General features: G+C 43.2%; 3 protein-coding genes across 3 annotated transcripts; all 3 read right to left on the reverse strand.

The window, feature by feature from the left end:
• Nucleotides 1-9,032: 9,032 nt before the first annotated feature.
• Nucleotides 9,033-9,941, reverse strand: LOC142846849 (methyl-CpG-binding domain protein 3-like 2B). Its single transcript, XM_075967630.1, has 2 exons — nt 9,840-9,941; nt 9,033-9,671 (listed from the first exon to the last, which is right to left on the reverse strand). The coding sequence occupies exons 1-2, from the start codon at nt 9,939-9,941 to the stop codon at nt 9,033-9,035; spliced, it is 741 nt and encodes a 246-aa protein (XP_075823745.1).
• Nucleotides 9,942-16,983: 7,042 nt separating this feature from the next.
• Nucleotides 16,984-17,559, reverse strand: LOC142846850 (methyl-CpG-binding domain protein 3-like 2). Its single transcript, XM_075967631.1, has one exon. The coding sequence runs from the start codon at nt 17,557-17,559 to the stop codon at nt 16,984-16,986; it is 576 nt and encodes a 191-aa protein (XP_075823746.1).
• A 7,381-nt stretch (nt 17,560-24,940) lies between these two features.
• LOC142846851 (methyl-CpG-binding domain protein 3-like 2B) lies at nt 24,941-25,849 on the reverse strand. The gene is made up of 2 exons (XM_075967632.1): nt 25,748-25,849; nt 24,941-25,579 (listed from the first exon to the last, which is right to left on the reverse strand). Exons 1-2 carry the CDS (start codon nt 25,847-25,849, stop codon nt 24,941-24,943), a joined length of 741 nt encoding a protein of 246 aa, XP_075823747.1.
• Between the last annotated feature and the right edge of the window lie 1,231 nt (nt 25,850-27,080).

The raw sequence follows: 27,080 nt of genomic DNA on the forward strand, positions 1-27,080 counted from the left end.
TACAAGGAGAAAAGGGAGGGACTTCAAAAGCATGGCAGATACCTAAAGAAAACCACTGTAGGCTAGGGATGAAGTATTTCCTACTCAAAGCCCAAGGAACTGGTAAAGGAACTATCTAAGTCAACTGCAGAACCTGTGCTAAGAGGTGCAAGGCACAGCTACTCCTCCTTCATTCTTATTCACTGTGTGACCCCTGTGACTCACCACTGTTAACAGCTTCAAAGATATTCAGATCATCCAAAACCCTCTGTCTCCTCCCAAACCTACTCTATGAGTTAGGTTACTATGTTGACAAATGTTTAAATGATTCAAGGAAGAAAGATAGATTAATTTTTTTATCATTTTTAGAAGTTCAAATCTATATTTAGGTCTCTATTTCTGGGCTGTGGGGTGGCAGAACATCATGGAAGCAGTATGTGATCATTGACAGCTGTAACCCCCCTATGGCCCAAGGGCAATATGCATAGCTATGAATTGAGTCCAAAACAAAATTGAAAACTTAATTTTTTTTTTTTGCAGGGGTTGGAGGCATCACACCTTAATCTCAGTACTCAGGAGGCAAAGGAAGCTAGTTCTCTGAGTTTGAGGCCAGCATGATCTACAGGAGCTAGTTACAGGATAGCCAAGGCTGTTAGACAGAGAACCCTGTCTCAGAAAAGACAGAAAGAAAGAAAGAAAGAAAGAAAGAAAGAAAGAAAGAAAGAAAGAAAGAAAGAAAGGAAGGAAGAAAGGAAAGAAAAAAAGGAAGGAAGGAAAGAAGAAAGAAAGGAAGGAAGGAAAAAAGGAAGGAAGGAAAAAGAAAGAGAAAAAGAAAAAGAAATTGTACACTTAAAAAACTCAGTTGGAGTTCTTGAGCACTGTAGAGATGGAAACATCACAAGGACAAAATGTTGGGCATGCATTGTTTGAGTAAGAAATGCTCACCTAGTGATGCTTTAGCAATCAGACAGTAACAAGTAGGAGGTATTATCAAGATATAATCTTCAGGCCAAGAGGTGGTGGTTCACACCTTATATCCCAGCATTGAGGAGGTAAAGGCAAGCAGATCTCTGTGGGCTCAAGAACAGCCTGGTCTACAAAGAGATTTTCTGGATAGGCTCCAAAGATAAACAGAGAAAGCCTGCCTTAAAAAACAATAAAAGGAAAAAATAAAAATCAGTACTGGTTAGTTTTACCTTTTAAAAAGAGCCTTAAAGGGAGGGATTTGGGTATACAATCATCAGGGTAGGGTTGTTTTATGAAAACAGACAATTAATGCTATGGGCAGTAGTGGTGCAAGCCTTTATTTAAAACCAAACTCCTGGCGGCTCTTGGTTCATAGCCAGCCTGATCTCCAGAGTTCCAGGACAGCCAGGGCTACACAGAGTAAACCTATATCGAAAAACAAAATAAAACCCAAAAGCCCTACAAGGAAAAGGAAGTTCCTTCGTGGAGTCCACCATGCTCACACTTTCCACCTTTGCTTCTTCCACTTAGTCATCACCACTCTATCCCTCCATGTGCTCTTCCTGCCTGGCAAGCCTGTCTAATTCTAAGGCCTCCGCCAGTCTCTTCCTGGCCCTCGCCACCCTCCGGGACTGTCTCCGGATATCCGCAGCAGTTACTTGTTGAAGGTTCAGATGACGACAGCTCAAGAGCCATTGGCACTGTCACCCCTTGACTGTAGGTTGGCAGTGGCGACTGCTCACGAGCCCCTCGCACTGTCCCTTCTGACCTCGGGGACTCGACAGAGGTGAACCTTGAAGTGTGCAGACCATTGACACCACTAGGAACCATGGCTCCAGCCTGCATCCTTCCTGCAGGGTTAGAAAGACACAGTGGACCTAGTAGGTTCCCTGTACCGTCTTCAACGTGATATTCCTGCACTCTCCTGAATATACAGAGCTGCTGGGGTTTCTCCAGCTTCTCTTCTTGCCTGTTGCGCCTGGTAGTATTTTCAGGGTGGGCCATTATTCTGGTCATAGAACTTTTGAAGATGCAACTGGTCATCCTCATAAAAGAAGTTGCCCTCGCTCGCTGTTTGCTCTTGTGCTTGCTCCGGACAGCCTGGATCCTCTTCTGTAATTTCGGAGGTATTATACTCCTTGTGAGCCTTCCCTTTAAAAAGAAAGTAAAATGTAAATAACACATGGATGGAATCTACTAAGAGTTATGCTGAGTTTTCTCTGCTCGTGGAACATCTATAATCCCTTTTCTCTGAAGAAATGGGTCTCAGATCACAGGATGGGCTAAAGTCTTCTGTGAAAATTTCTAAATGTCAAATACCTGTAACCCCAAAATTTCTAGGGTGGGGCCCAGAATTACAATGTGTGCTGGGTTCCCAATGTTGCTCCAATAAAGGCTCTAGTCATCGGGCTTCAGGAATATCTAGCTTTGATACTATTATGGATAGGAAGCTAGGGGTCTCTACACACTGATTCCCTCCATCTAAGTTTATTGAGGAACATTCAAGATGTCCATACAAGGATAAAAATCATCCACCAAAGCATTTCACATAAAGACACCTTGTCATTAGAAGCTGATAAAGTAGGTTTGAAATATATTTCCCCCAGAAAATTTTAACAAGTAGTTAACAGTTTGTGCCAATTACCACTAGGCATTAAATTAGAAAGGTTTAAATGTAAAAAAACAAACCAAGAATGAATATTCTACAATTAGTATGAATTATGTACTCACGATCAAAGGCTGGCTTGGAAATGAGTTTCCTGAAGGTCCCTCCATGGTTTTGGAGCTGGTCAGAAAGATGTAGACAGGCCCGGAATTGCTGGAAATGCTACTCTTTCTTCTCTTCAAATTCGCCTTTTATATAGGAGGAGACATAGGTAATCAAATTATCAGACAATCCAACCTACATATAAACCAATGAGTGTTAAAAGTTCTAGTGGAGCCTGGTGGTGGTGGTGGCTCACCCTTTTGATCCCAGCAATTGGGAGGCAGAAGCAGACTAATCTCTGTGTTGGATGCCAGCCTGTTCATAAAGCCATTTCTATGACAGTTGAGAGACTATTAAAAAGAAAATCCTGTATTGAAATCACAAGTGGACAGGTGGTGGTGGTGTACACCTTTAATCCCAGAACTCGGGAAACAGAGGCAGGCAGATCTCTGTGAGTTCGAGGCCTGTCTGATCTGCAGTGAGTTCCAGGACAGCCAGAGTTACACAGAGAAACACAGTCTCAAACAACAACAACAACAAAAGCTAGTTCAAGGACAAGTAGGGCTATTACACAGAGAAATCCTTTTCCGAAAAAAAATCTTTACCTGAGAAAAGTTATAGGAAAATTGCCTCTTGTTAAGGGGCCTGGGATAGGAGGGTTGTGTTCTGAGTTAAACAGTACTAAGTTAAACAGTTAAACAGTACTAAAGTAAACAGTATTAAGAACCAAAACCTTGTTCACAGTTGTGAAATGACTTTATTGTAATCCCTCTCTTAATGTAATATTTTTCTTATAAAGTTAAGATGTTGAGTGCTGGGATAATTTTCCTCCCTGACAGTTGTAAAACCCTTCCTGTAGCCATAGCCAGCTTAATTGAAGAACTAGATACTGGATAACCCCAACCCTAACACTAACCCTGATTAGTCAGGCTTCTCTAGAGTCACAGCCATATAAAATGAATATATATAGGAGGTTATGACTTACAGGCCGTAGTCCCACAATGGATGGCTATGAATGGAAGTTCAAGAATCCAGTGGCTTCTCAGTCCCACCAATGCTGGATATCTCGGCTGGTCTTCTGTGTATCCTGGAATCCTGAAGAAGTAGACTCCAGTGAAGGAATGGTTGTGCTGACAATGCGAGGGCAAGTGAGCAAAGACTGAACCTTTCTTCATCCATCGTTAATATATAGGCTTCCAGAAGAAGGTGTGGCCCAGATCTGGATTAATGGGGTGTGTCTTCTGGCCTTTAGATCTGGATCAAGATAAGGGGTGGTGACACGTGCCTTTAATCCCAGCTCTCAGGAGGCAGAGGCAGTAGGATCTCTGTGAGTTAGAGGTCAACCGGGTCTACAGAGCGAGTTGCTGAGCAAGCCCCAAAAGAAAACAAATAAACCCTTTCCCAAATAACAAAACAAAACAAGAACGATCTGAATGAAAAACTGGTGTCTTCCAGGTCAAGATGTGGATGAAAAGTCTGTGTTTTCTAGCCTTAAGATCCAGATCCAAGGCAGGTTGTCTTCCTGTCGCATGATCGGGACCACAGGTGTGCCCTCCATGTCTGGATTGAATTTCACTCCAGGTATAGTAAAGTTCACAACCTGTTCTGGAACTGGCTCACAGATTTCCTCCAGACTCTGCCTCCTAAATGCTGGGATTAAAGGCGTGTGCCAAAACCGACCAGGTATATTATATAATTTTAATTCTACATTATTTTAATCTATTTTGCTATGTTTCTGGTATGAGCTTAGGGCCAGGAAAGCTGGTAGTCAAGAACTCAACGTTTATTAGGGAACGTGGAATTCCCTGTTTCCTGAAATCTTTTATATGATCCCTATAAACCTGTGAACACATGCCAGGATGTTCACTACCTACTGGGTCTATCTCTGTTGCATCGCACACTACACCTTCTTTTTTCCCCTCACTTTTTAATATATATTTTTAAAAAGTAAACTATCCTTTTTCATTTTGCATACCACTCCCTCCACTTGTCCCATTCCCTCCACCATTTCCCCCTAACACTCCCCCATCTACTCCCCAGGAAGGGCTAGGCACATTTCTCTGAGGAAGGACGTCATTATATCCAGGTTGAGCAAGGTTCATACAAAGAGAAGGGGTTCCAGGGGGCCAGTAAAAGCAGCAGGGATAAATCTTGTTGCCAGTGCCAGTGGCCCCACAGTCTGCCCGAGCCATACAGCTGTGACCACATTCAGGGGGTCTAGATGATCCTATGCTACTTCCTTCACTGTCTGACTGGAGTTGGTGAGGTACATTAGCTCAGTAAATTGTCTCAGTGGGTGTCTCCATCATGGTCTTGACTGCTTTGCTCATATTCTCATCCTCCCACTCTCCAACTGGAGTTCAGGAAATCAGCCAATGCTCTGCTGTGGTTCTCTGCCCCTGTCTCCATCAGTTGCTGGATGAAGGTTCTATGGTGACATTAATGGTGACATCAATCTGACTACAGGGCAAGGCCAGTTCTGGCATCCTCTCCTCTATTGCTTACGGCCTTAGCTGGGGTCATCCTTGTGGATTCCTGGGAATTTCTCTAGTGCCAGGTTTCTTGCTAGCCCTATAATGGCCTTCAATGAAATATCTCTTTCCTCGTTCTCCATCTCTATCCTTCCCTCATTGCAACCACCTCTTTCCCTCTCTCTCCTCCCCCTCTTCCCATTTTCCCTTCCCCTTCTTTCTTCCTTCCTCCAAATCCCCATGCACCAAATTTTGTCAGGAGATTCTTGTCTATTTCCCCTTTCCAGTGGAATTCATAGATGTTTCTCTTTGTTCACCTTGTTACTTAACTTCTCTAAAATTGAGGAGTATGGGCTCGTTTTTCTTCCTTTATAGCTAGTGTCCACTTACGAGTGAATACATATCATGTTCACCTTTCTGGGTCTGGGTGACCTCTCTCAGGATGTTTTTTAGTTCCATCGATTTGCATGCAAATCCGGTGTAGGTGGGTCATCTATCATTCTGTTGCTTTCATTGGTTAATTGATAAGGAAACTGCTTGGCCTGATAGGTCAGAACATAGGTGGGTGGGTAGACATAACAGAATGCTGGGAAGAAGGGAAGTGAGGCAGATGCTATAGCTCTCCTCTCCAAGATGGACACAGACACAGGTTAAGATCCTTTCGTTAAGCCAGCACCTCGTGGTGCTACACAGATAATTAGAAATGGGTTAATCAAGATGTGAGAATTAGCCAGTAAGAATCTAGAGCTAATGGGCCCAGCAGTGTTTAAAAGAATACAGTTTCCATGTTGTTATTTCGGGTATAGAGCTAGCCATGCGGGAACTGGATGGGAATGCAGCCCACTGCTCATTCTACACAAGTTTCAGGATGTCATTGTTTGTTACCGCTGATTAGTACTCCATTGTGTAAATGTACCATATTTTCTTTGTTGATTCTTCACTTGAGGGGCTTCTAGGTTGTTTCAGGTTCTGGCTATTACGAATAATGCTGCTATGAACATAGTTGAACAAATATCCTTTTTAATATGATTGAGCATCCTTTGGTAAATGCCAGAGAGTGGTATTTCTGGGTCCTCAGGTATTTTGATTCCAGACTGCACCTTCTTATTTACACATTTGTAGTGGGTCACCCACACATCATTTGGCGACTTCTGCTCTGTCGATCTGTTTATGGCATTGTGCGATATTGTGTCAATGGTCATAGTTATGTCAATAAACATTAATATGCTGTTGATATAACATATGAACACACACCGTTATGTACTATATGTGGCACTCTATCAATACACTAACGTACCATAAACATATTAATGCATATAGAATGATCTACCTTTCTGCTAGATTTTCTTTCTTCCTTTCTGTCTTTTCCTTTTCTCTCTCCCTCTCTTTGTATTTCTTTTTTGTGTTTACATTTCCTAGGAAAAATATAATATCATTGATTTGTCAAAAGGCGTTTGCTCTTTTACTAGAGCTGATTAATTTTCAGAACAATATGAGAATCAATATAGCAAATCTCACAATCAAGCCCCAGCATACCTCTCCTTTGGTTAATTAACTATGGATGTGATATATAATAATTTTGAAATCTCTGAGCATTTTATTTTTATCATGTAAATATTAAAAGTTCCCTTATGTTTTTAACTGTTTGATTCCTGCTGTGTAGGCAGTCTGACCTGTATGTAAATGTCTTGTGAACTAATCATGATTGTCTTGATAACTATGTAGTTTGCTATCTTCAGTTGTGAAGGGGGATAATTCAATCCTATTGCTCCTAATCATTTTGTCTCCTTTTTAAAAACATGTGTATGCTTCTTAACGAATTTGAGGGCTGTCATCTTTAGTGACAAGGTCTCTTCTGGAACAGTGCTAAGCTGGACCTTCGGTCAGTTTCTCACCCTGTTCTCAGTGGCTGCCCTTTGCACACACGGCTCTCCCTGCTCATCGTGCAGGCCTCCTGTGCCGAGGGCCCCAAGATGGCCTAGTTCTCCTGGCTCCAAATTTCATCTTGGATCCAGATGCTAAATTTGATTTTCTCTATTTATTTTGTGTTTCCATTCAGAAGTATACTCTTTTTGCTAATGTTTAAGAATAGGTTTTCTGCACCTCCACACAATGATATGCTCCTGCGCCAACACAGTAAGTCAGATTGAGCCAAATTGAAAAAGTTTAGGAAATTTTTACTGAGTATAAAAACTCACAGTGTGGGTTCTCTGGTTCCAGAGATCGAGGCAAGAGGGAGAAGTCCCCCGGAACTAAAACAGGGAGATTTTATATGCTGAAGGCAAGAGGTGATGATGTGTCCACCACAAGGTGGCCTGAAGCCCAATTATGTTGAGCGTTTAGGTGGAGACTTAGGTGGCTGCCAATTTCAGGGTAGGAAGATTCAGTACTTACCAACAATGCAAGAATGGGTTTGGGGGCACCTTTCCTTTGTTTGGAGACTCTGATCAGGCAGGGCTGGGGCGGGGAATGGGGATTCCCTGACAAGGAAGGGGTGAGCCAGAACTCCAACTGAACATTTAAGGCAACTTGGGTCTACAGTTATCTGGAACTCATAGCATCTGGATTGACTTTTGCCAGGAGACTCACCACTGCATCATGGAAACAGTGAACAGATGTGGTCTTTAGGCTCTAACAGGTGCTCGCTGTTTTGCTGACTCCTAGAACACTAATCGTGATGCCTTCCCTCCCTGGGAGGGCTACATCCCTTAGCCAGGATTTTCCGCCTCTGCTGTGCACCAGGATAACTGAAAATCTTGTTCAAATGCCTGCTTTTCCTTCAGCAGGTTTAAGATTTGCATTTTTCACTAGCTCTCTATAGTTCCTGCTTTCAGTAGGAAAGTGAAGCCCACAGAAAGAGATTATCTATTGAATTCCATTTTCAAAAATTATTTGCTGTCAGTGGTGGTGGTGCACACCTTTAATCCCAGCACTCGGGAGTCAGAGGCATGTGGATCTAAGTGAGGAAGGGGGATCTCTGTGAGGTCGAGGCCAACATGTTCTACAAGAGCTAGTTCGAGGATAGACAGAGAAACCTTGTCTCAGAAAAGAAAGACATAAAGAGAGAAAGAGAGAGAGAGAGAGAGAGAGAGAGAGAGAGAGAGAGAGATGAAAGGAAAGAAAGAAAGAAAGAAAGAAAGAAAAAAAGAAAGAAAGAAAGAAAGAAAGAAAGAAAGAAAGAAAGAAAGAAAGAAAGGAAAGAGAAAGAGAGAGGAAGAGAGGGAGAAACAAAGAAAGAAAGGGAAAAGAAATTGTTCACTTAAAAAAACTCAGGTGGAGTTCTTGAGCCTGTAGAGATGGTAACATCACAATGACAAAATGTTGGGCATGCATTGTTTGAGTAAGAAATGCTCACCTAGTGATGCTTTAGCAATCAGAGAGTAACAAGAAGGAGGTATTACCAAGATCTAATCTTCAGGCCAAGAGGTGGTGGTTCACACCTTATATCCCAGCACTGAGTAGGTAAAGGCAAGCAGATCTCTGTGGGCTCAAGGACAGCCTGGTCTACAAAGAGATTTTCTGGACAGGCTCCAAAGATAAACATAGAAACCTGCCTTAAAACACAATAAAAGGAAAAAATAAAAATCACTACTGGTTACAGTTTTACCTTTTAAAAAGAGCTTTAAATGGAGGGATTTGGGTATTCAATCATCAGGGTAGGGTTGTTTTATTAAAACAGACAATTAATGCTATAGGCGGTAGTGGTGCAAGACTTTATTTAAAACCAAACTCCTGGCGGCTCTTGGTTCATATATAGCCAGCCTGATCTCCAGAGTTCCAGGACAGCCAGGGCTACCCAGAGTAAACCTATATCGAAAAACAAAATAAAACCCAAAAGCCCTACAAGGAAAAGGAAGTTCCTTCGTGGAGTCCACCATGCTCACACTTTCCACCTTTGCTTCTTCCACTTAGTCATCGCCACTCCATCCCTCCATGTTCTCTTCCTGCCTGGCAAGCCTGTCTAATTCTAAGGCCTCCGCCAGTCTCTTCCTGGCCCTCGCCACCCTCCGGGACTGTCTCCGGATATCCGCAGCAGTTACTTGTTGAAGGTTAACAGATGGCGACAGCTCAAGAGCCATTGGCACTGTCACCCCTTGACTGTAGGATGGAGGTGGCGACTGCTCACGAGCCCCTCGCACTGTCCCTTCTGACCTCGGGGACTCGACAGAGGTGAACCTTGAAGTGTGCAGACCACTGACACCACTAGGAACCATGGCTCCAGCCCGCATCCTTCTTGCAGTTCTTTTTGCGGGATTAGGACGACACAGTGGACCTAGTAGGTTCCCTGTACCGCCTTCAATGTGATATTCCTGCAGCCTCCTGAATGTACAGAGCTGCTGGGGTTTCTCCAGCGTCTCCTCTTGCCTCTTGGGCCTGGTGGTATTTTCAGGGTGGGCCGTTATTCTGGTCACAGAACTTGTGAAGATGCAACTGGTCATCCTCACAGGAGAAGTTGCCCTCGCTCCGCGTTTGCTCTTGTGCTTGTTCCGGACAGCCTGGATCCTCTTCTGTAATTTCGGAGGTATTATACTCCTTGTGAGCCTTCCCTTTAAAAAGAAAGTAAAATGTAAATAACACATGGATGGAATCTACTAAGAGTTATGCTGAATTTTCTCAGCTCGTGGTTCTTCTATTATCCCTTTTCTCTGAAGAAATGGGTCTCAGATCACAGGATGGGCTAAAGTCATCTGTGAAAATTTCTAAATGTCAAATACCTGTAACCCCAAGATTTCTAGGGTGGGGCCCAGAATTACAATGTGTGCTGGGTTCCCAATGTTGCTACAATAAAGACTCTCGTCATCGGGCTTCAGGAACATCTAGCTTTGATACTATTACGGATAGGAAGCTAGGGGTCTCTACACACTGATTCCCTCCATCTAAGTTTATGGAGGAGCACTCTAGATGTTCATGTCAGGATAAAAATCATCCACCAAAGCCTTTCACACAAAGACGCCTTGTCATTAGGAGCTGATAAAGTACATTTGAAATTTCTTCCAGCAAATTTTAACAAGTAGTTAACAGTTTGTGCCTATTTCAACTAGGCATTAAATTAGAAAGGTTTATATGTAAAAAAAAAAAAAAAACCAAGAATGAACATCCTACAATTAGTATGAATTATGTACTCACGATCAAAGGCTGGCTTGGAAATGAGTTTCCTGAAGGTCCCTCCATGGTTTTAGAGCTGGTCAGAAAGACTCCACTACTGAGATGTAGACAGGCCCGGGATTGCTGGAAATGTCAGTCTTTCTCTTCAAATTCGCCTTTTACATAGGAGGAGAGATAGGTAATCAAATTATCAGACAATCCAGCCTACAGATAAACCAATGAGTGTTAAAACTTCTAGGGGAGCCGGGTGGTGGTGGTGGCTCACCCTTTTGATCCCAGCAATTGAGAGGCAGAGGCAGGCTAATCTCTGTGTTGGATGCCAGCCTGTTCATAAAGCCATTTCCATGACAGTTGAGAGACTATTAAAAAGAAAATCCTGTATTGAAATCACAAGTGGACAGGCGGTGGTGGTGTACACCTTTAATCCCAGCACTCGGGAAGCAGAGGCAGGCAGATCTCTGTGAGTTCGAGGCCTGTCTGGTCTGCAGTGAGTTCCAGGACAGCCAGAGTTACACAGAGAAACACAGTCTCAAACAATAAAAACAACAAGAAAAAAAAAAAAGCTAGTTCAAGGACAAGTAGGGCTATTACACAGAGAAATCCTTTTCCGAAAAAAACTTTACCTGAGAGAAGTTAGAGGAAAATTGCCTCTTGTTAAGGGGCCTGGGATAGGAGGGTTGTGTTCTGAGTTAAACAGTACTAAGTTAAACAGTTAAACAGTACTAAAGTAAACAGTATTAAGAACCAAAACCTTGTTCACAGTTGTGAAATGACTTTATTGTAATCCCTCTCTTAATGTAATATTTTTCTTATAAAAGTTAAGATGTTGAGTGCTGGGATAATTTTCCTCCCTGACAGTTGTAAAACCCTTCCTGTAGCCATAGCCAGCTTAATTGAAGAACTAGATACTGGATAACCCCAACCCTAACACTAACCCTGATTAGTCAGGCTTCTCTAGAGTCACAGCCATATAAAATGAATATATATAGGAGTTTAATGTTATGACTTACAGGCCGTAGTCCCACAATGGATGGCTATGAATGGAAGTTCAGAATCCAGTGGCTGCTCAGTCCCACCAAGAGGCTATGTCGGCTGGTCTTCTGTGTATCCTGGAATCCTGAAGAAGTAGACTCCAGTGAAGGAATGGTTGTGCTGACAAGGCGAGGGCAAGCGAGCAAAGACTGAACCTTTCTTCATCCATCGTTAATATATAGGCTTCCAGAAGAAGGTGTGGCCCAGATCTGGATTAATGGGGTGTGTCTTCTAGCCTTTAGATCTGGATCAAGATAAGGGGTGGTGACACGGGCCTTTAATCCCAGCTCTCAGGAGACAGAGGCAGTAGGATCTCTATGAGTTCGAGGTAAGCCGGGTCTACAGAGCAAGTTGCAGGGCGGGCTCCAAAAGAAAACAGATAAACCATTTCCCAAATAACAAAACAAAACAAAAACGATCTGGATGAAAAACTGGTTTATTCCAGGCCAAGATGTGGATGAAAAGTCTGTGTCTTCTAGCCTTAAGATCCAGATCCAAGGCAGGTTGTCTTCCTGTCGCATGATCGGGACCACAGGTGTGCCCTCCATTTCTGGATTGAATTTCGCTCCAGGTATAGTAAAGTTCACAACCTGTTCTGGAACTGGCTCACAGATTTCTGCCAGCCTCTGCCTCCTAAGTGCTGGGATTAAAGGCGTGTGCCACCACCGACCGGGTCTATTATATAATTTTAATTCTACATTATTTTCATCTATTTCACCATGTTTCTGGTATGAGCTTAGGGCCAGGAAAGCTGGTAGTCAAGAATTCAACGTTTATTAGGGAACTTGGAATTCCCTGTTTCCTGAAATCTTTGATATGATCCCTATAAACCTGTGAACACATGCCAGGATGTTCACTACCTACTGGGTTTATCTCTGTTGCATCGCAGACTACACATTCTTTTTTCCTCTCACTTTTTAATATATATTTTTAAAAAGTAAACTATCCGTTTTCATTTTATATACCACTCCCTCCACTTGTCCCATTCCCTCCACCATTTCCCCCTAACAATCCCCCATCTACTCCCCAGGAAGGGCGAGGCACATGTCTCTGAGGAAGGACCTCATTATATCCAGGTTGAGCAAGGTTCATGCAAAGAGAAGGGCTTCCAGAGGGCCAGTACAAGCAGCAGGGATAAATCCTGTTGCCAGTGCCAGTGGCCCCACATTCTGCCCCAGCCATACAGCTGTCACCCACATTCAGGGGGTCTAGATGATCCTATGCTACTTCCTTCCCTGTCTGACTGGAGTTGGTGAGGTCCATTAGCTCAGTAAATTGTCTCAGTGGGTGTCTCCATCATGGCCCTGACTGCTTTGCTCATATTCTCATCCTCCCACTTTTCAACTGGAGTTCAGGAAATCAGCCACTGCTCTGCTGTGGATCTCTGCCCCTGCCTCCATCAGTTGCTGGATGAAGGTTCTATGGTGACATTAATGGTGACATCAGTCTGACTACAGGGCAAGGCCAGTTCTGGCATCCTCTCCTCTATTGCTTAGTGTCTTAGCTGGGGTCATCCTTGTGGATTCCTGGGAATTTCTCTAGTGCCAAGTTTGTTGCTAGCCCTATAATGGCCTTCAATGAAATATCTCTTTCCTCGTTCTCCATCTCTATCCTTCCCTCATTGCAACCACCACTTTCCCTCTCTCTCCTCCCCCTCTTCCCATTTTCCCTTCCCCTTCTTGCTTCCTTCTCCCCTATCCCCATGCACCAAATTTAGTCAGGAGATTCTTGTCTATTTCCCCTTTCCAGTGGAATTTATAGATGTTTCTCTTAGTTCACCTTGTTATTTAACATCTCTAAAATTAAGGAGTATAGGCTCGTTTTCCTTTGCTTTACAGCTAGTGTCCACTTACGAGTGAATACATATCATGTTCACCTTTCTGGGTCTGGGTGACCTCTCTCAGGATGTTTTTTTCTAGTTCCATCGATTTGCATGCAAATCTGGTGTAGGTGGGTCTTCTATCATTTTGTTGCTTTCATTGGTTCATTAATGAGGAAACTGCTTGGCCTGATAGGTCAGAACATAGGTGGGTGGAATAGACATAACAGAATATTGGGAAGAAGGGAAGTGAGGCAGATGCTATAGCTCTCCTCTCCAAGATGGACGCAGGTTAAGATCCTTTCGTTAAGCCAGCACCTCGTGGTGCTACACAGATAATTAGAAATGGGTTAATCAAGATGTGAGAATTAGCCAGTAAGAATCTAGAGCTAATGGGCCCAGCAGTGTTTAGAAGAATACAATTTCCATGTTGTTATTTCTGGTATAGAGCTAGCCGTGCGGGAGCTGGACGGGAATGCAGTCCACTGCTCATTTCTACACAAGTTTCACGATGTCATTGTATGTTACCACTGAGTAGTACTCCATTGTGTAAATGTACCACATTCTCTTTGTTGATTCTTCACTTGAGGGGCTTCTAGGTTGTTTCAGGTTCTGGCTATTACAAATAATGCTGCTATGAACATAGTTGAACAAATATCCTTTTTAATACGATTGAGCATCCTTGGTATATGCCCAAGAGTGGTATTTCTGGGTCCTCAGGTATTTTGATTCCAGACTGCACCTTCTTATTTATACATTTGTAGTGGGTCACGCACACATCATTTGGCGACTTCTGCTCTGTCGATCTGTTTATGGCATTGTGCGATATTGTGTCAATTGTCATAGTTATGTCAACAAAAGCATTAATGTGCTGTTGATATAACATATGAACACTGATGGAGGAAGGTCATTGGCTAATAAAGGAACTGCTTGGCCCATTTTATTGGTTAGAACATAGGTAGGAGGAGTAAACAGAACAGAACGCTGGGAGGAAGAGGAAGTGAGCTCAGACTCCACAGCTCTCCTCTCCGGAGCAGACGCCTCAGAGAGACGCCATGCCCCAGTTCCGACCCAGGATGGACTTAGGCTAGAATCTTCCCGGTAAGACCGGTGCTCACAGATTATTAGAGATGGGTTTATTGGGATATCAGAATTAGCCAGTAAGGGCTAGAGCTAAAGGGCCAAGCAGTGATTAAAAGAATACAGTGTCCGTGTAATTATTTCGGGGCATAAGCTAGCCGAGCAGGCAGCTGGGGTGTTGGGGACACAGTCCCGCTGCTCTTATTACTACAGAACACACACCGTTATGTACTATATTGGCACTGTATCAATATACTAACTTACCATAAACATATTAATGCATATAGAATGATCTACCTTTCTGCTAGATTTTCTTTCTTCCTTTCTGTCTTTTCCTTTTCTCTCTCCCTCTCTTTGTATTTCTTTTTAGTGTTTATATTTTCTAGGAAAAATATATTATCATTGATTTGTCAAAAGGCCTTTGCTCTTTTACTAGAGCTGATTAATTTTCAGAACAATATGAGAATCAATATAGCAAATCTCACAATCAAGCCCCAGCATACCTCTCCTTTGGTTAATTAACTAAGTATGTGATATATAATAATTTTGAAATCTCTGAGCATTTTATTTTTATCATGTAAATATTAAACGTTCCCTTATGTTTTTAACTGTTTGATTCCTGCTGTGTAGGAAGTCTGACCTGTATGTAAATGTCTTGTGAGCTAATCATGATTGTCTTGATATCTATGTAGTTAGCTATCTTCAGATCTAAAGGGGGATAATTCAATCCTATTGCTCCTAATCATTTTGTCTCCTTTTTAAAAAAATGTGTATGCTTCTTACCGAATTTGAGGGCTGTCATCTGCAGTGACAAGGTCTCTTCTGGAACAGTGCTAAGCTGGCCCTGCGTTCAGTTTCTCACCCTGTTCTCAGTGGCTGCCTTTGCACACACGGCTCTCCCCTGCTCATCGTGCAGGCCTACTGTGCCGAGGGCCCCAAGATGGCCTAGTTCTCCTGGCTCCAAATTTCATCTTGGATCCAGATGCTAAATTTTATTTTCTCTTTATTTATTTTGTGTTTCTATTCAGAAGTATACTTTTCTGCTAATGTTTAAGAATAGGTTTTCTGCACCTCCACACAATGATATGCTCCAGCGCCAGCACAGTAAGTCAGATCGAGCCAAACTGAAAAAGGTTAGCAAAATATTTATTGAAGAAAACAACTAACAAGTGGGTTCTCTGGTTCCAGATATCGAGGCAAGAGAGAGAAGTCCCCCTGAACTAAAACAGGGAGATTTTATAGGCTTTAGGCAAGAGGTGATGATGTGTCCACCACAAGGTGGGCTGGAGCCCAATTATGAGCAAAAGTTGAGCGCTTAGGTGGAGACTTAGGTGGCTGCCAATGTCAGGGTAGGAAGCTTCAGTACTTACCAACAATGCAAGAATGGGTTTGGGGGCACCTTTCCTTTGTTTGGAGACTCTGATCAGGCAGGGCTGGGGCGGGGAATGGGGATTCCCTGACAAGGCAGGGGTGAGCCAGAATCTCCAACTGAACATTTAAGGCAACTTGGGTCTACAGTTATCTGGAACTCATAGCATCTGGATTGACTTTTGCCAGGAGACTCATCACTGCATCATGGAAACAGTGAACAGACGTGGTCTTTAGGCTCTAACAGGTGCTCGCTGTTTTGCTGACTCCTAGAAAACTAATCGTGATGCCTTCCCTCCCTGGGAGGGCTACATCCCTTAGCCAGGATTTTCCGCCTCTGCTATGCACCCGGATAACTGAAAATCTTGTACAAATGCCTGCTTTCCTTCAGCAGTTCCAAGATCTGCATTTTTCACTAGCTCTCTATAGTCCTCGCTTTCAGTAGGAAAGTGAAGCCCACAGAAAGGGATTATCTATTTAATTCCACTTTCAAAAATTATTTGCTGCCAGTGGTGGTGGTGCAAGCCTTTAATCCCAGCACTCGGGAGGCAGAGGCAGGTGGGTCTAAGTGAGGCAGGGGGATCTCTGTAAGGTCAAGGCCAACATGTTCTACAAGAGCTAGTTCCAGGATAGACAGAGAAACCCTGTCTCAGAAAAGAAAGACAGAAAGAAAGATCGAGAGAGAGAGAGAGACAGAAACAGAGACAGAGAGAGAGAAAGATGAAAGGAAAGAAAGGAAAGCGAAAGAGAGAGAGAAAGAGAGGAAGAGAGAGAGAAACAAAGTAAGAAAGGGAAAAGAAATTGTTCACTTAAAAAAACTCAGGTGGAGTTCTTGAGCCTGTAGAGATGGTAACATCACAATGACAAAATGTTGGGCATGCATTGTTTGAGTAAGAAATGCTCACCTAGTGATGCTTTAGCAATCAGAGAGTAACAAGAAGGAGGTATTACCAAGATCTAATCTTCAGGCCAAGAGGTGGTGGTTCACACCTTATATCCCAGCACTGAGTAGGTAAAGGCAAGCAGATCTCTGTGGGCTCAAGGACAGCCTGGTCTACAAAGAGATTTTCTGGACAGGCTCCAAAGATAAACATAGAAACCTGCCTTAAAACACAATAAAAGGAAAAAATAAAAATCACTACTGGTTACAGTTTTACCTTTTAAAAAGAGCTTTAAATGGAGGGATTTGGGTATTCAATCATCAGGGTAGGGTTGTTTTATTAAAACAGACAATTAATGCTATAGGCGGTAGTGGTGCAAGACTTTATTTAAAACCAAACTCCTGGCAGCTCTTGGTTCATAGCCAGCCTGATCTCCAGAGTTCCAGGACAGCCAGGGCTACCCAGAGTAAACCTATATCGAAAAACAAAATAAAACCCAAAAGCCCTACAAGGAAAAGGAAGTTCCTTCGTGGAGTCCACCACGCTCACACTTTCCACCTTTGCTTCTTCCACTTAGTCATCGCCACTCCATCCCTCCATGTTCTCTTCCTGCCTGGCAAGCCTGTCTAATTCTAAGGCCTCCGCCAGTCTCTTCCTGGCCCTCGCCACCCTCCGGGACTGTCTCTGGATATCCGCAGCAGTTACTTGTTGAAGGTTAACAGATGGCGACAGCTCAAGAGCCATTGGCACTGTCACCACTTGACTGTAGGATGGAGGTGGCGACTGCTCACGAGCCCCTCGCACTGTCCCTTCTGACCTCGGGGACTCGACAGAGGTGAACCTTGAAGTGTGCAGACCACTGACACCACTAGGAACCATGGCTCCAGCCCGCATCCTTCGTGCAGTTCTTTTTGCGGGATTAGAACGACACAGTGGACCTAGTAGGTTCCCTGTACCGCCTTCAATGTGATATTCCTGCAGCCTCCTGAATGTACAGAGCTGCTGGGGTTTCTCCAGCGTCTCCTCTTGCCTCTTGTGCCTGGTGGTATTTTCAGGGTGGGCCGTTATTCTGGTCACAGAACTTTTGAAGATGCAACTGGTCATCCTCACAGGAGAAGTTGCCCTCGCTCGGCGTTTGCTCTTGTGCATGTTGCGGACAGCCTGGATCCTCTTCTGTAATTTCGGAGGTATTATACTCCTTGTGAGCCTTCCCTTTAAAAAGAAAGTAAAATGTAAATAACACATGGATGGAATCTACTAAGAGTTATGCTGAATTTTCTCAGCTCGTGGTTCTTCTATTATCCCTTTTCTCTGAAGAAATGGGTCTCAGATCACAGGATGGGCTAAAGTCATCTGTGAAAATTTCTAAATGTCAAATACCTGTAACCCCAAAATTTCTAGGGTGGGGCCCAGAATTACAATGTGTGCTGGGTTCCCAATGTTGCTACAATAAAGACTCTCGTCATCGGGCTTCAGGAACATCTAGCTTTGATACTATTACGGATAGGAAGCTAGGGGTCTCTACACACTGATTCCCTCCATCTAAGTTTATGGAGAAGCACTCTAGATGTTCATGTCAGGATAAAAATCATCCACCAAAGCCTTTCACACAAAGACGCCTTGTCATTAGGAGCTGATAAAGTACATTTGAAATTTCTTCCAGCAAATTTTAACAAGTAGTTAACAGTTTGTGCCTATTTCAACTAGGCATTAAATTAGAAAGGTTTATATGTAAAAAAAAAAAAAAACCAAGAATGAACATCCTACAATTAGTATGAATTATGTACTCACGATCAAAGGCTGGCTTGGAAATGAGTTTCCTGAAGGTCCCTCCATGGTTTTAGAGCTGGTCAGAAAGACTCCACTACTGAGATGTAGACAGGCCCGGGATTGCTGGAAATGTCAGTCTTTCTCTTCAAATTCGCCTTTTACATAGGAGGAGAGATAGGTAATCAAATTATCAGACAATCCAGCCTACAGATAAACCAATGAGTGTTAAAACTTCTAGGGGAGCCGGGTGGTGGTGGTGGCTCACCCTTTTGATCCCAGCAATTGAGAGGCAGAGGCAGGCTAATCTCTGTGTTGGATGCCAGCCTGTTCATAAAGCCATTTCCATGACAGTTGAGAGACTATTAAAAAGAAAATCCTGTATTGAAATCACAAGTGGACAGGCGGTGGTGGTGTACACCTTTAATCCCAGCACTCGGGAAGCAGAGGCAGGCAGATCTCTGTGAGTTCGAGGCCTGTCTGGTCTGCAGTGAGTTCCAGGACAGCCAGAGTTACACAGAGAAACACAGTCTCAAACAATAAAAACAACAAAAAAAAAAAAAAGCTAGTTCAAGGACAAGTAGGGCTATTACACAGAGAAATACTTTTCCGAATAAAACTTTACCTGAGAGAAGTTAGAGGAAAATTGCCTCTTGTTAAGGGGCCTGGGATAGGAGGGTTGTGTTCTGAGTTAAACAGTACTAAGTTAAACAGTTAAACAGTACTAAAGTAAACAGTATTAAGAACCAAAACCTTGTTCACAGTTGTGAAATGACTTTATTGTAATCCCTCTCTTAATGTAATATTTTTCTTATAAAAGTTAAGATGTTGAGTGCTGGGATAATTTTCCTCCCTGACAGTTGTAAAACCCTTCCTGTAGCCATAGCCAGCTTAATTGAAGAACTAGATACTGGATAACCCCAACCCTAACACTAACCCTGATTAGTCAGGCTTCTCTAGAGTCACAGCCATATAAAATGAATATATATAGGAGTTTAATGTTATGACTTACAGGCCGTAGTCCCACAATGGATGGCTATGAATGGAAGTTCAGAATCCAGTGCCTGCTCAGTCCCACCAAGAGGCTATGTCGGCTGGTCTTCTGTGTATCCTGGAATCCTGAAGAAGTAGACTCCAGTGAAGGAATGGTTGTGCTGACAAGGCGAGGGCAAGCGAGCAAAGACTGAACCTTTCTTCATCCATCGTTAATATATAGGCTTCCAGAAGAAGGTGTGGCCCAGATCTGGATTAATGGGGTGTGTCTTCTAGCCTTTAGATCTGGATCAAGATAAGGGGTGGTGACACGGGCCTTTAATCCCAGCTCTCAGGAGACAGAGGCAGTAGGATCTCTATGAGTTCGAGGTAAGCCGGGTCTACAGAGCAAGTTGCAGGGCGGGCTCCAAAAGAAAACAGATAAACCATTTCCCAAATAACAAAACAAAACAAAACAAAACAAAAACGATCTGGATGAAATACTGGTTCCTTCAGGAAAGATGAGGATGAAAAGGCTGTGTCTTCTAGCCTTAAGATCCAGATCCAAGGCAGGTTGTCTTCCTGTCGCATGATGGGGAACACAGGTGTGCCCTCCATGTCTGGATTGAATTTCGCTCCAGGTATAGTAAAGTTCACAACCTGTTCTGGAACTGGCTCACAGATTTCTGCCAGCCTCTGCCTCCTAAGTGCTGGGATTAAAGGCGTGTGCCACCACCGACCGGGTCTATTATATAATTTTAATTCTACATTATTTTCATCTATTTCGCCATGTTTCTGGTATGAGCTTAGGGCCAGGAAAGCTGGTAGTCAAGAATTCAACGTTTATTAGGGAACTTGGAATTCCCTGTTTCCTGAAATCTTTGATATGATCCCTATAAACCTGTAAACACATGCCAGGATGTTCACTACCTACTGGGTCTATCTCTGTTGCATCGCAGACTACACATTTTTTTCCCGTCACTTTTTAATATATATTTTTAAAAAGTAAACTATCCGTTTTCATTTTGCATACCACTCCCTCCACTTGTCCCATTCCCTCCACCATTTCCCCCTAACAATCCCCCATCTACTCCCCAGGAAGGGCAAGCAAGGCACATGTCTCTGAGGAAGGACCTCATTATATCCAGGTTGAGCAAGGTTCATGCAAAGAGAAGGGCTTCCAGAGGGCCAGTACAAGCAGCAGGGATAAATCCTGTTGCCAGTGCCAGTGGCCCCACATTCTGCCCCAGCCATACAGCTGTCACCCACATTCAGGGGGTCTAGATGATCCTATGCTAGTTCCTTCCCTGTCTGACTGGAGTTGGTGAGGTCCATTAGCTCAGTAAATTGTCTCAGTGGATGTCTCCATCATGGCCCTGACTGCTTTGCTCATATTCTCATCCTCCCACTTTTCAACTGGAGTTCAGGAAATCAGCCACTGCTCTGCTGTGGATCTCTGCCCCTGCCTCCATCAGTTGCTGGATGAAGGTTCTATGGTGACATTAATGGTGACATCAGTCTGACTACAGGGCAAGGCCAGTTCTGGCATCCTCTCCTCTATTGCTTAGGGTCTTAGCTGGGGTCATCCTTGTGGATTCCTGGGAATTTCTCTAGTGCCAGGTTTGTTGCTAGCCCTATAATGGCCTTCAATGAAATATCTCTTTCCTCGTTCTCCATCTCTATCCTTCCTCCATTGCAACCACCACTTTCCCTCTCTCTCCTCCCCCTCTTCCCATTTTCCCTTCCCCTTCTTGCTTCCTTCTGCCCAATCCCCATGCACCAAATTTAGTCAGGAGATTCTTGTCTATTTCCCCTTTCCAGTGGAATTTATAGATGTTTCTCTTAGTTCACCTTGTTATTTAACATCTCTAAAATTAAGGAGTATAGACTCGTTTTCCTTTGTTTTACAGCTAGTGTCCACTTACGAGTGAATACATATCATGTTCACCTTTCTGGGTCTGGGTGACCTCTCTCAGGATGTTTTTTTCTAGTTCCATCGATTTGCATGCAAATCTGGTGTAGGTGGGTCTTCTATCATTTTGTTGCTTTCATTGGTTCATTAATGAGGAAACTGCTTGGCCTGATAGGTCAGAACATAGGTGGGTGGAATAGACATAACAGAATATTGGGAAGAAGGGAAGTGAGGCAGATGCTATAGCTCTCCTCTCCAAGATGGATGCAGGTTAAGATCCTTTCGTTAAGCCAGCACCTCGTGGTGCTACACAGATAATTAGAAATGGGTTAATCAAGATGTGAGAATTAGCCAGTAAGAATCTAGAGCTAATGGGCCCAGCAGTGTTTAAAAGAATACAGTTTCCATGTTGTTATTTCGGGTATAGAGCTAGCCGTGCGGGAGCTGGACAGGAATGCAGTCCACTGCTCATTTCTACACAAGTTTCACGATGTCATTGTATGTTACCACTGAGTAGTACTCCATTGTGTAAATGTACCACATTCTCTTTGTTGATTCTTCACTTGAGGGGCTCCTAGGTTGTTTCAGGTTCTGGCTATTACAAATAATGCTGCTATGAAAATAGTTGAACAAATATCCTTTTTAATATGATTGAGAATCCTTGGTATATGCCCAAGAGTGGTATTTCTGTGTCCTCAGGTATTTTGATTCCAGACTGCACCTTCTTATTTATACATTTGTAGTGGGTCACGCACACATCATTTGGCGACTTCTGCTCTGTCGATCTGTTTATGGCATTGTGCGATATTGTGTCAATTGTCATAGTTATGTCAACAAAAGCATTAATGTGCTGTTGATATAACATATGAACACTGATGGAGGAAGGTCATTGGCTAATAAAGGAACTGCTTGGCCCATTTTATTGGTTAGAACATAGGTAGGAGGAGTGAACAGAACAGAACGCTGGGAGGAAGAGGAAGTGAGCTCAGACTCCACAGCTCTCCTTTCCGGAGCAGATGCATCAGAGAGACGCCATGCCCCAGCTCCGACCAGGATGGACTTAGGCTAGAATCTTCCCGGTAAGACCGGTGCTCACAGATTATTAGAGATGGGTTGATTGGGATATCAGAATTAGCCAGTAAGGGCTAGAGCTAAAGGGCCAAGCAGTGATTAAAAGAATACAGTGTCCGTGTAATTATTTCGGGGCATAAGCTAGCCGAGCAGGCAGCTGGGGTGTTGGGGACACAGCCCTGCTGCTCTTATTACTACAGAACACACACCGTTATGTACTATATTGGCACTGTATCAGTACACTAACTAACCATAAATATATTAATACATATAGAATGATCTACCTTTCTGCTAGATTTTCTTTCTTCCTTTCTGTCTTTTCCTTTTCTCTCTCCCTCTCTTTGTATTTCTTTTTTGTGTTTATATTTTCTAGGAAAAATATAATATCATTGATTTGTCAAAAGGCGTTTGCTGTTTTACTAGAGCTGATTAATTTTCAAAATAATATGACAATCAATATAGAAAATCTCACAATCAAGCCCCATTATAACTCTCCTTTGGTTAATTAACTATGGATGTGATATATAATAATTTTGAAATCTCTAAGCATTTTATATTTAATATGTAAATATTAAACGTTCCCTTATGTTTTTAACTGTTTGATTCCTGCTGTGTAGGAAGTCTGACCTGTATGTAAATGTCTTGTGAGCTAATCATGATTGTCTTGATACCTATGTAGTTAGCTATCTTCAGTTCTGAAGGGGGATAATTCAATCCTATTGCTCCTAATCATTTTGTCTCCTTTTTTTAAAAAAATGTGTATGCTTCTTACCAAATTTGAGGGCTGTCATCTGCAGTGACAAGGTCTCTTCTGGAACAGTACTAAGCTGGCCCTTCGTTCAGTTTCTCACCCTGTTCTCAGTGGCTGCCTTTGCACACACGGCTCTCCCTTCTCATCCTGCAGGTCTCCTGTGCCGAGGGCCCTAAGATGGCCTATTCTCCTGGCTCCAAATTTCATCTTGGATTCAGATGCTAATTATGATTTTCTCTTTATTTATTTTGTGTATCTCTTCAGAAGTATACTTTTCTGCTAATGTTTAAGAATAGGTTTTCTGCACCTCCACACAATGATATGCTCCAGCGCCAGCACCGTAAGTCAGATCGAGCCAAATTGAAAAAGTTTAGCTAAATATTTATTGAGGAAAACAACTCAGTGTGGGTTCTCTGGTTCCAGAGATCGAGGCAAGAGGGAGAAGTCCCCCTGAACTAAAACAGGGAGATTTTATAGGCTGTAAGAAGAGGTGATGATGTGTCCACCACAAGGTGGGCTGGAGCCCAAGTATAAACAAAAGTTGGGCGCTTAGGTGGAGACTTAGGTGGCTGCCAATGTCAGGGTAGGAAGCTTCAGTACTTACCAACAATGCAAGAATGGGTTTTGGGGCACCTTTCCTTTGCTTGGAGACTCTGATCAGGCAGGGCTGGGGCGGGGAATGGGGATTCCCTGACAAGGCAGGGGTGAGCCAGAATCTCCAACTGAACATTTAAGGCAACTTGGGTCTGCAGTTATCTGGAACTCAGGGCATCTGGATTGACTTTTGCCAGGAGACTCACCACTGCATCATGGAAACAGCGAACAGACGTGGTCTTTAGGCTCTAACAGGTGCTCGCTGTTTTGCTGACTCCTAGAAGACTAATCGTGATGCCTTCCCTCCCTGGGAGGGCTACATCCCTTAGCCAGGATTTTCCACCAGGATAACTGAAAATCTTGTTCAAATGCCTGCTTTTCCTTCAGCAGGTCCAAGATTTGCATTTTTCACTAGCTCTCTATAGTCCCTGCTCTCAGTAGGAAAGTGAAGCCCACAGAAAAAGATTATCTATTTAATTCCACTTTCAAAAATTAATTGCTGCCAGTGGTGGTGGTGCACGCCTTTAATCCCAGCACTCGGGAGGCAGAGGCCTGCGGATCTAAGTGAGGCAGGGGGATCTCTGTGAGGTCAAGGCCAACATGTTCAACAAGAGCTAGTTCCAGGATAGACAGAGAAACCCTGTCTCAGAAAAGAAAGAGATAGAGAGAGAGAGAGAGAGAGAGAGAGAGAGAGAGAGAGAGAGAAACAAAGATGAAAGGAAAGAAAGAAAGAAAGAAAGAAAGAGAAGAGAAAGAGAGAGAAAAAGAGAGGGAGAGAGAGAGAGAAACAAAGAAAGAAAGGGAAAAGAAATTGTTCACTTAAAGAAACTCAGTTGGAGTTCTTGAGCCTGTAGAGATGGTAACATCACAATGACAAAATGTTGGGCATTCATTGTTTGAGTAAGAAATGCTCACCTAGTGATGCTTTAGCAATCAGACAGTAACAAGTAGGAGGTATTATCAAGATCTAATCTTCAGGCCAAGAGGTGGTGGTTCACACCTTATATCCCAGCCCTGAGTAGGTAAAGGCAAGCAGATCTCTGTGGGCTCAAGAACAGCCTGGTCTACAAAGAGATTTTCTGGACAGGCTCCAAGATAAACAGAGAAAGCCTGCCTTAAATAACAATAAAAGAAAAAATAAAATTCAATACTGGTTACAGTTTTACCTTTTAAAAAGAGCTTTAAATGGAGGGATTTGGGTATTCAATCATCAGGGTAGGGTTGTTTTATTAAAACAGACAATTAATGCTATGGGCAGTAGTGGTGCAAGCCTTTACTTAAAACCAAACTCCTGGCGGCTCTTGGTTCATAGCCAGCCTGATCTCCAGAGTTCCAGGACAGCCAGGGCTACCCAGAGTAAACCTATATCGAAAAACAAAATAAAACCCAAAAGCCCTACAAGGAAAAGGAAGTTCCTTCGTGGAGTCCACCATGCTCACACTTTCCACCTTTGCTTCTTCCACTTAGTCATCACCACTCCATCCCTCCATGTTCTCTTCCTGCCTGGCAAGCCTGTCTAATTCTAAGGCCTCCGCCAGTCTCTTCCTGGCCCTCGCCACCCTCCGGGATTGTCTCCGGATATTCTCAGCAGTTACTTGTTGAAGGTTAACAGATGGCGACAGCTCAAGAGCCATTGGCACTGTCACCCCTTGACTGTAGGACGGAGGTGGCGACTGCTCACGAGCCCCTCGCACTGTCCCTTCTGACCTCTGGGACTCCACAGAGGTGAACCTTGAAGTGTGCAGACCACTGACACCACTAGGAACCATGGCTCCAGCCCGCATCCTTCGTGCAGTTCTTTTTGCGGGATTAGAACGACACAGTGGACCTAGTAGGTTCCCTGTACCGCCTTCAATGTGATATTCCTGCAGCCTCCTGAATGTACAGAGCTGCTGGGGTTTCTCCAGCGTCTCCTCTTGCCTCTTGTGCCTGGTGGTATTTTCAGGGTGAGTCTTTATTCTGGTCACAGAACTTTTGAAGATGCAACTGGTCATCCTCACAGGAGAAGTTGCCCTCGCTCGGCGTTTGCTCTTGTGCTTGTTCCGGACAGCCTGGATCCTCTTCTGTAATTTCGGAGGTATTATACTCCTTGTGAGCCTTCCCTTTAAAAAGAAAGTAAAATGTAAATAACACATGGATGGAAACTACTAAGAGTTATGCTGAATTTTCTCAGCTCGTGGTTCTTCTATTATCCCTTTTCTCTGAAGAAATGGGTCTCAGATCACAGGATGGGCTAAAGTCTTCTGTGAAAATTTCTAAATGTCAAATACCTGTAACCCAAAAATTTCTAGGGTGGGGCCCAGAATTACAATGTGTGCTGGGTTCCCAATGTTGCTCCAATAAAGACTCTCGTCATCGGGCTTCAGGAACATCTAGCTTTGATACTATTATGGATAGGAAGCTAGGGGTCTCTACACACTGATTCCCTCCATCTAAGTTTATGGAGGAACACTCTAAATGTTCATGTCAGGATAAAAATCATCCACCAAAGCATTTCACACAAAGACGCCTTGTCATTAGGAGCTGATGAAGTACATTTGAAATTTCTTCCAGCAAATTTTAACAAGTAGTTAACAGTTTGTGCCTGTTTCAACTAGGCATTAAATTAGAAAGGTTTATATGTAAAAAAACAAACAAACAAACCAAGAATGAACATCCTATGATTAGTATGAATTATGTACCCACGATCAAAGGCTGGCTTGGAAATGAGTTTCCTGAAGGTCCCTCCATGGTTTTAGAGCTGGTCAGAAAGACTCCACTACTGAGATGTAGACAGGCCCGGAATTGCTGGAAATGCCAGTCTTTCTCTTCAAATTCGCCTTTTACATAGTAGGAGAGATAGGTAATCAAATTATCAGACAATCCAGCCTACAGATAAACCAATGAGTGTTAAAACTTCTAGGGGACCGGGTGGTTGTGGTGGCTCACCCTTTTGATCCCAGCAATTGAGAGGCAGAGGCAGGCTAATCTCTGTGTTGGATGTCAGCCTGTTCATAAAGCCAATTTCATGACAGTTGAGAGACTATTAAAAAGAAAATCCTGTATTGAAATCACAAGTGGACAGGCAGTGGTGGTGTACACCTTTAATTCCAGCACTCGTGAACAGAGGCATGCAGATCTCTGTGAGTTCGAGGCCTGTCTGGTCTGCAGTGAGTTCCAGGACAGCCAGAGTTACACAGAGAAACACAACCCCAAACAACAAAAACAAGCAAAAAAAAAAAAGCTAGTTCAAGGACAAGTAGGGCTATTACACGGAGAAATCCTTTTCCGAAAAAAACTTTACCTGAGAGAAGTTAGAGGAAAATTGCCTCTTGTTAAGGGGCCTGGGATAGGAGGGTTGTGTTCTGAGTTAAACAGTACTAAGTTAAACAGTTAAACAGTACTAAAGTAAACAGTATTAAGAACCAAAACCTTGTTCACAGTTGTGAAATGACTTTATTGTAATCCCTCTCTTAATGTAATATTTTTCTTATAAAAGTTAAGATATTGAGTGCTGGGATAATTTTCCTCCCTGACAGTTGTAAAACCCTTCCTGTAGCCATAGCCAGCTTAATTGAAGAACTAGATACTGGATAACCCCAACCCTAACACTAACCCTGATTA

Source organism: Microtus pennsylvanicus, chromosome 3, assembly GCF_037038515.1.
Source record: "Microtus pennsylvanicus isolate mMicPen1 chromosome 3, mMicPen1.hap1, whole genome shotgun sequence".
Lineage (NCBI taxonomy): Eukaryota > Metazoa > Chordata > Mammalia > Rodentia > Cricetidae > Microtus > Microtus pennsylvanicus.

What these genes read in the sequence shown, in the direction of transcription:
- LOC142846849 (XM_075967630.1), bottom strand. Translation starts at nt 9,941, where the DNA reads ATGTTCCTGAAGCCCGATGACGAGAGTCTTTATTGTAGCAACATTGGG. An exon ending in TAGAAATCTTGGGGTTACAG is followed by an intron (nt 9,672 to 9,839) that starts GTATTTGACATT and finishes TTCTTTTTAAAG; the next exon opens with GGAAGGCTCACAAGGAGTAT.
- LOC142846850 (XM_075967631.1), bottom strand. Translation starts at nt 17,559, where the DNA reads ATGCACAAGAGCAAACGCCGAGCGAGGGCAACTTCTCCTGTGAGGATG.
- LOC142846851 (XM_075967632.1), bottom strand. Translation starts at nt 25,849, where the DNA reads ATGTTCCTGAAGCCCGATGACGAGAGTCTTTATTGGAGCAACATTGGG. An exon ending in TAGAAATTTTTGGGTTACAG is followed by an intron (nt 25,580 to 25,747) that starts GTATTTGACATT and finishes TTCTTTTTAAAG; the next exon opens with GGAAGGCTCACAAGGAGTAT.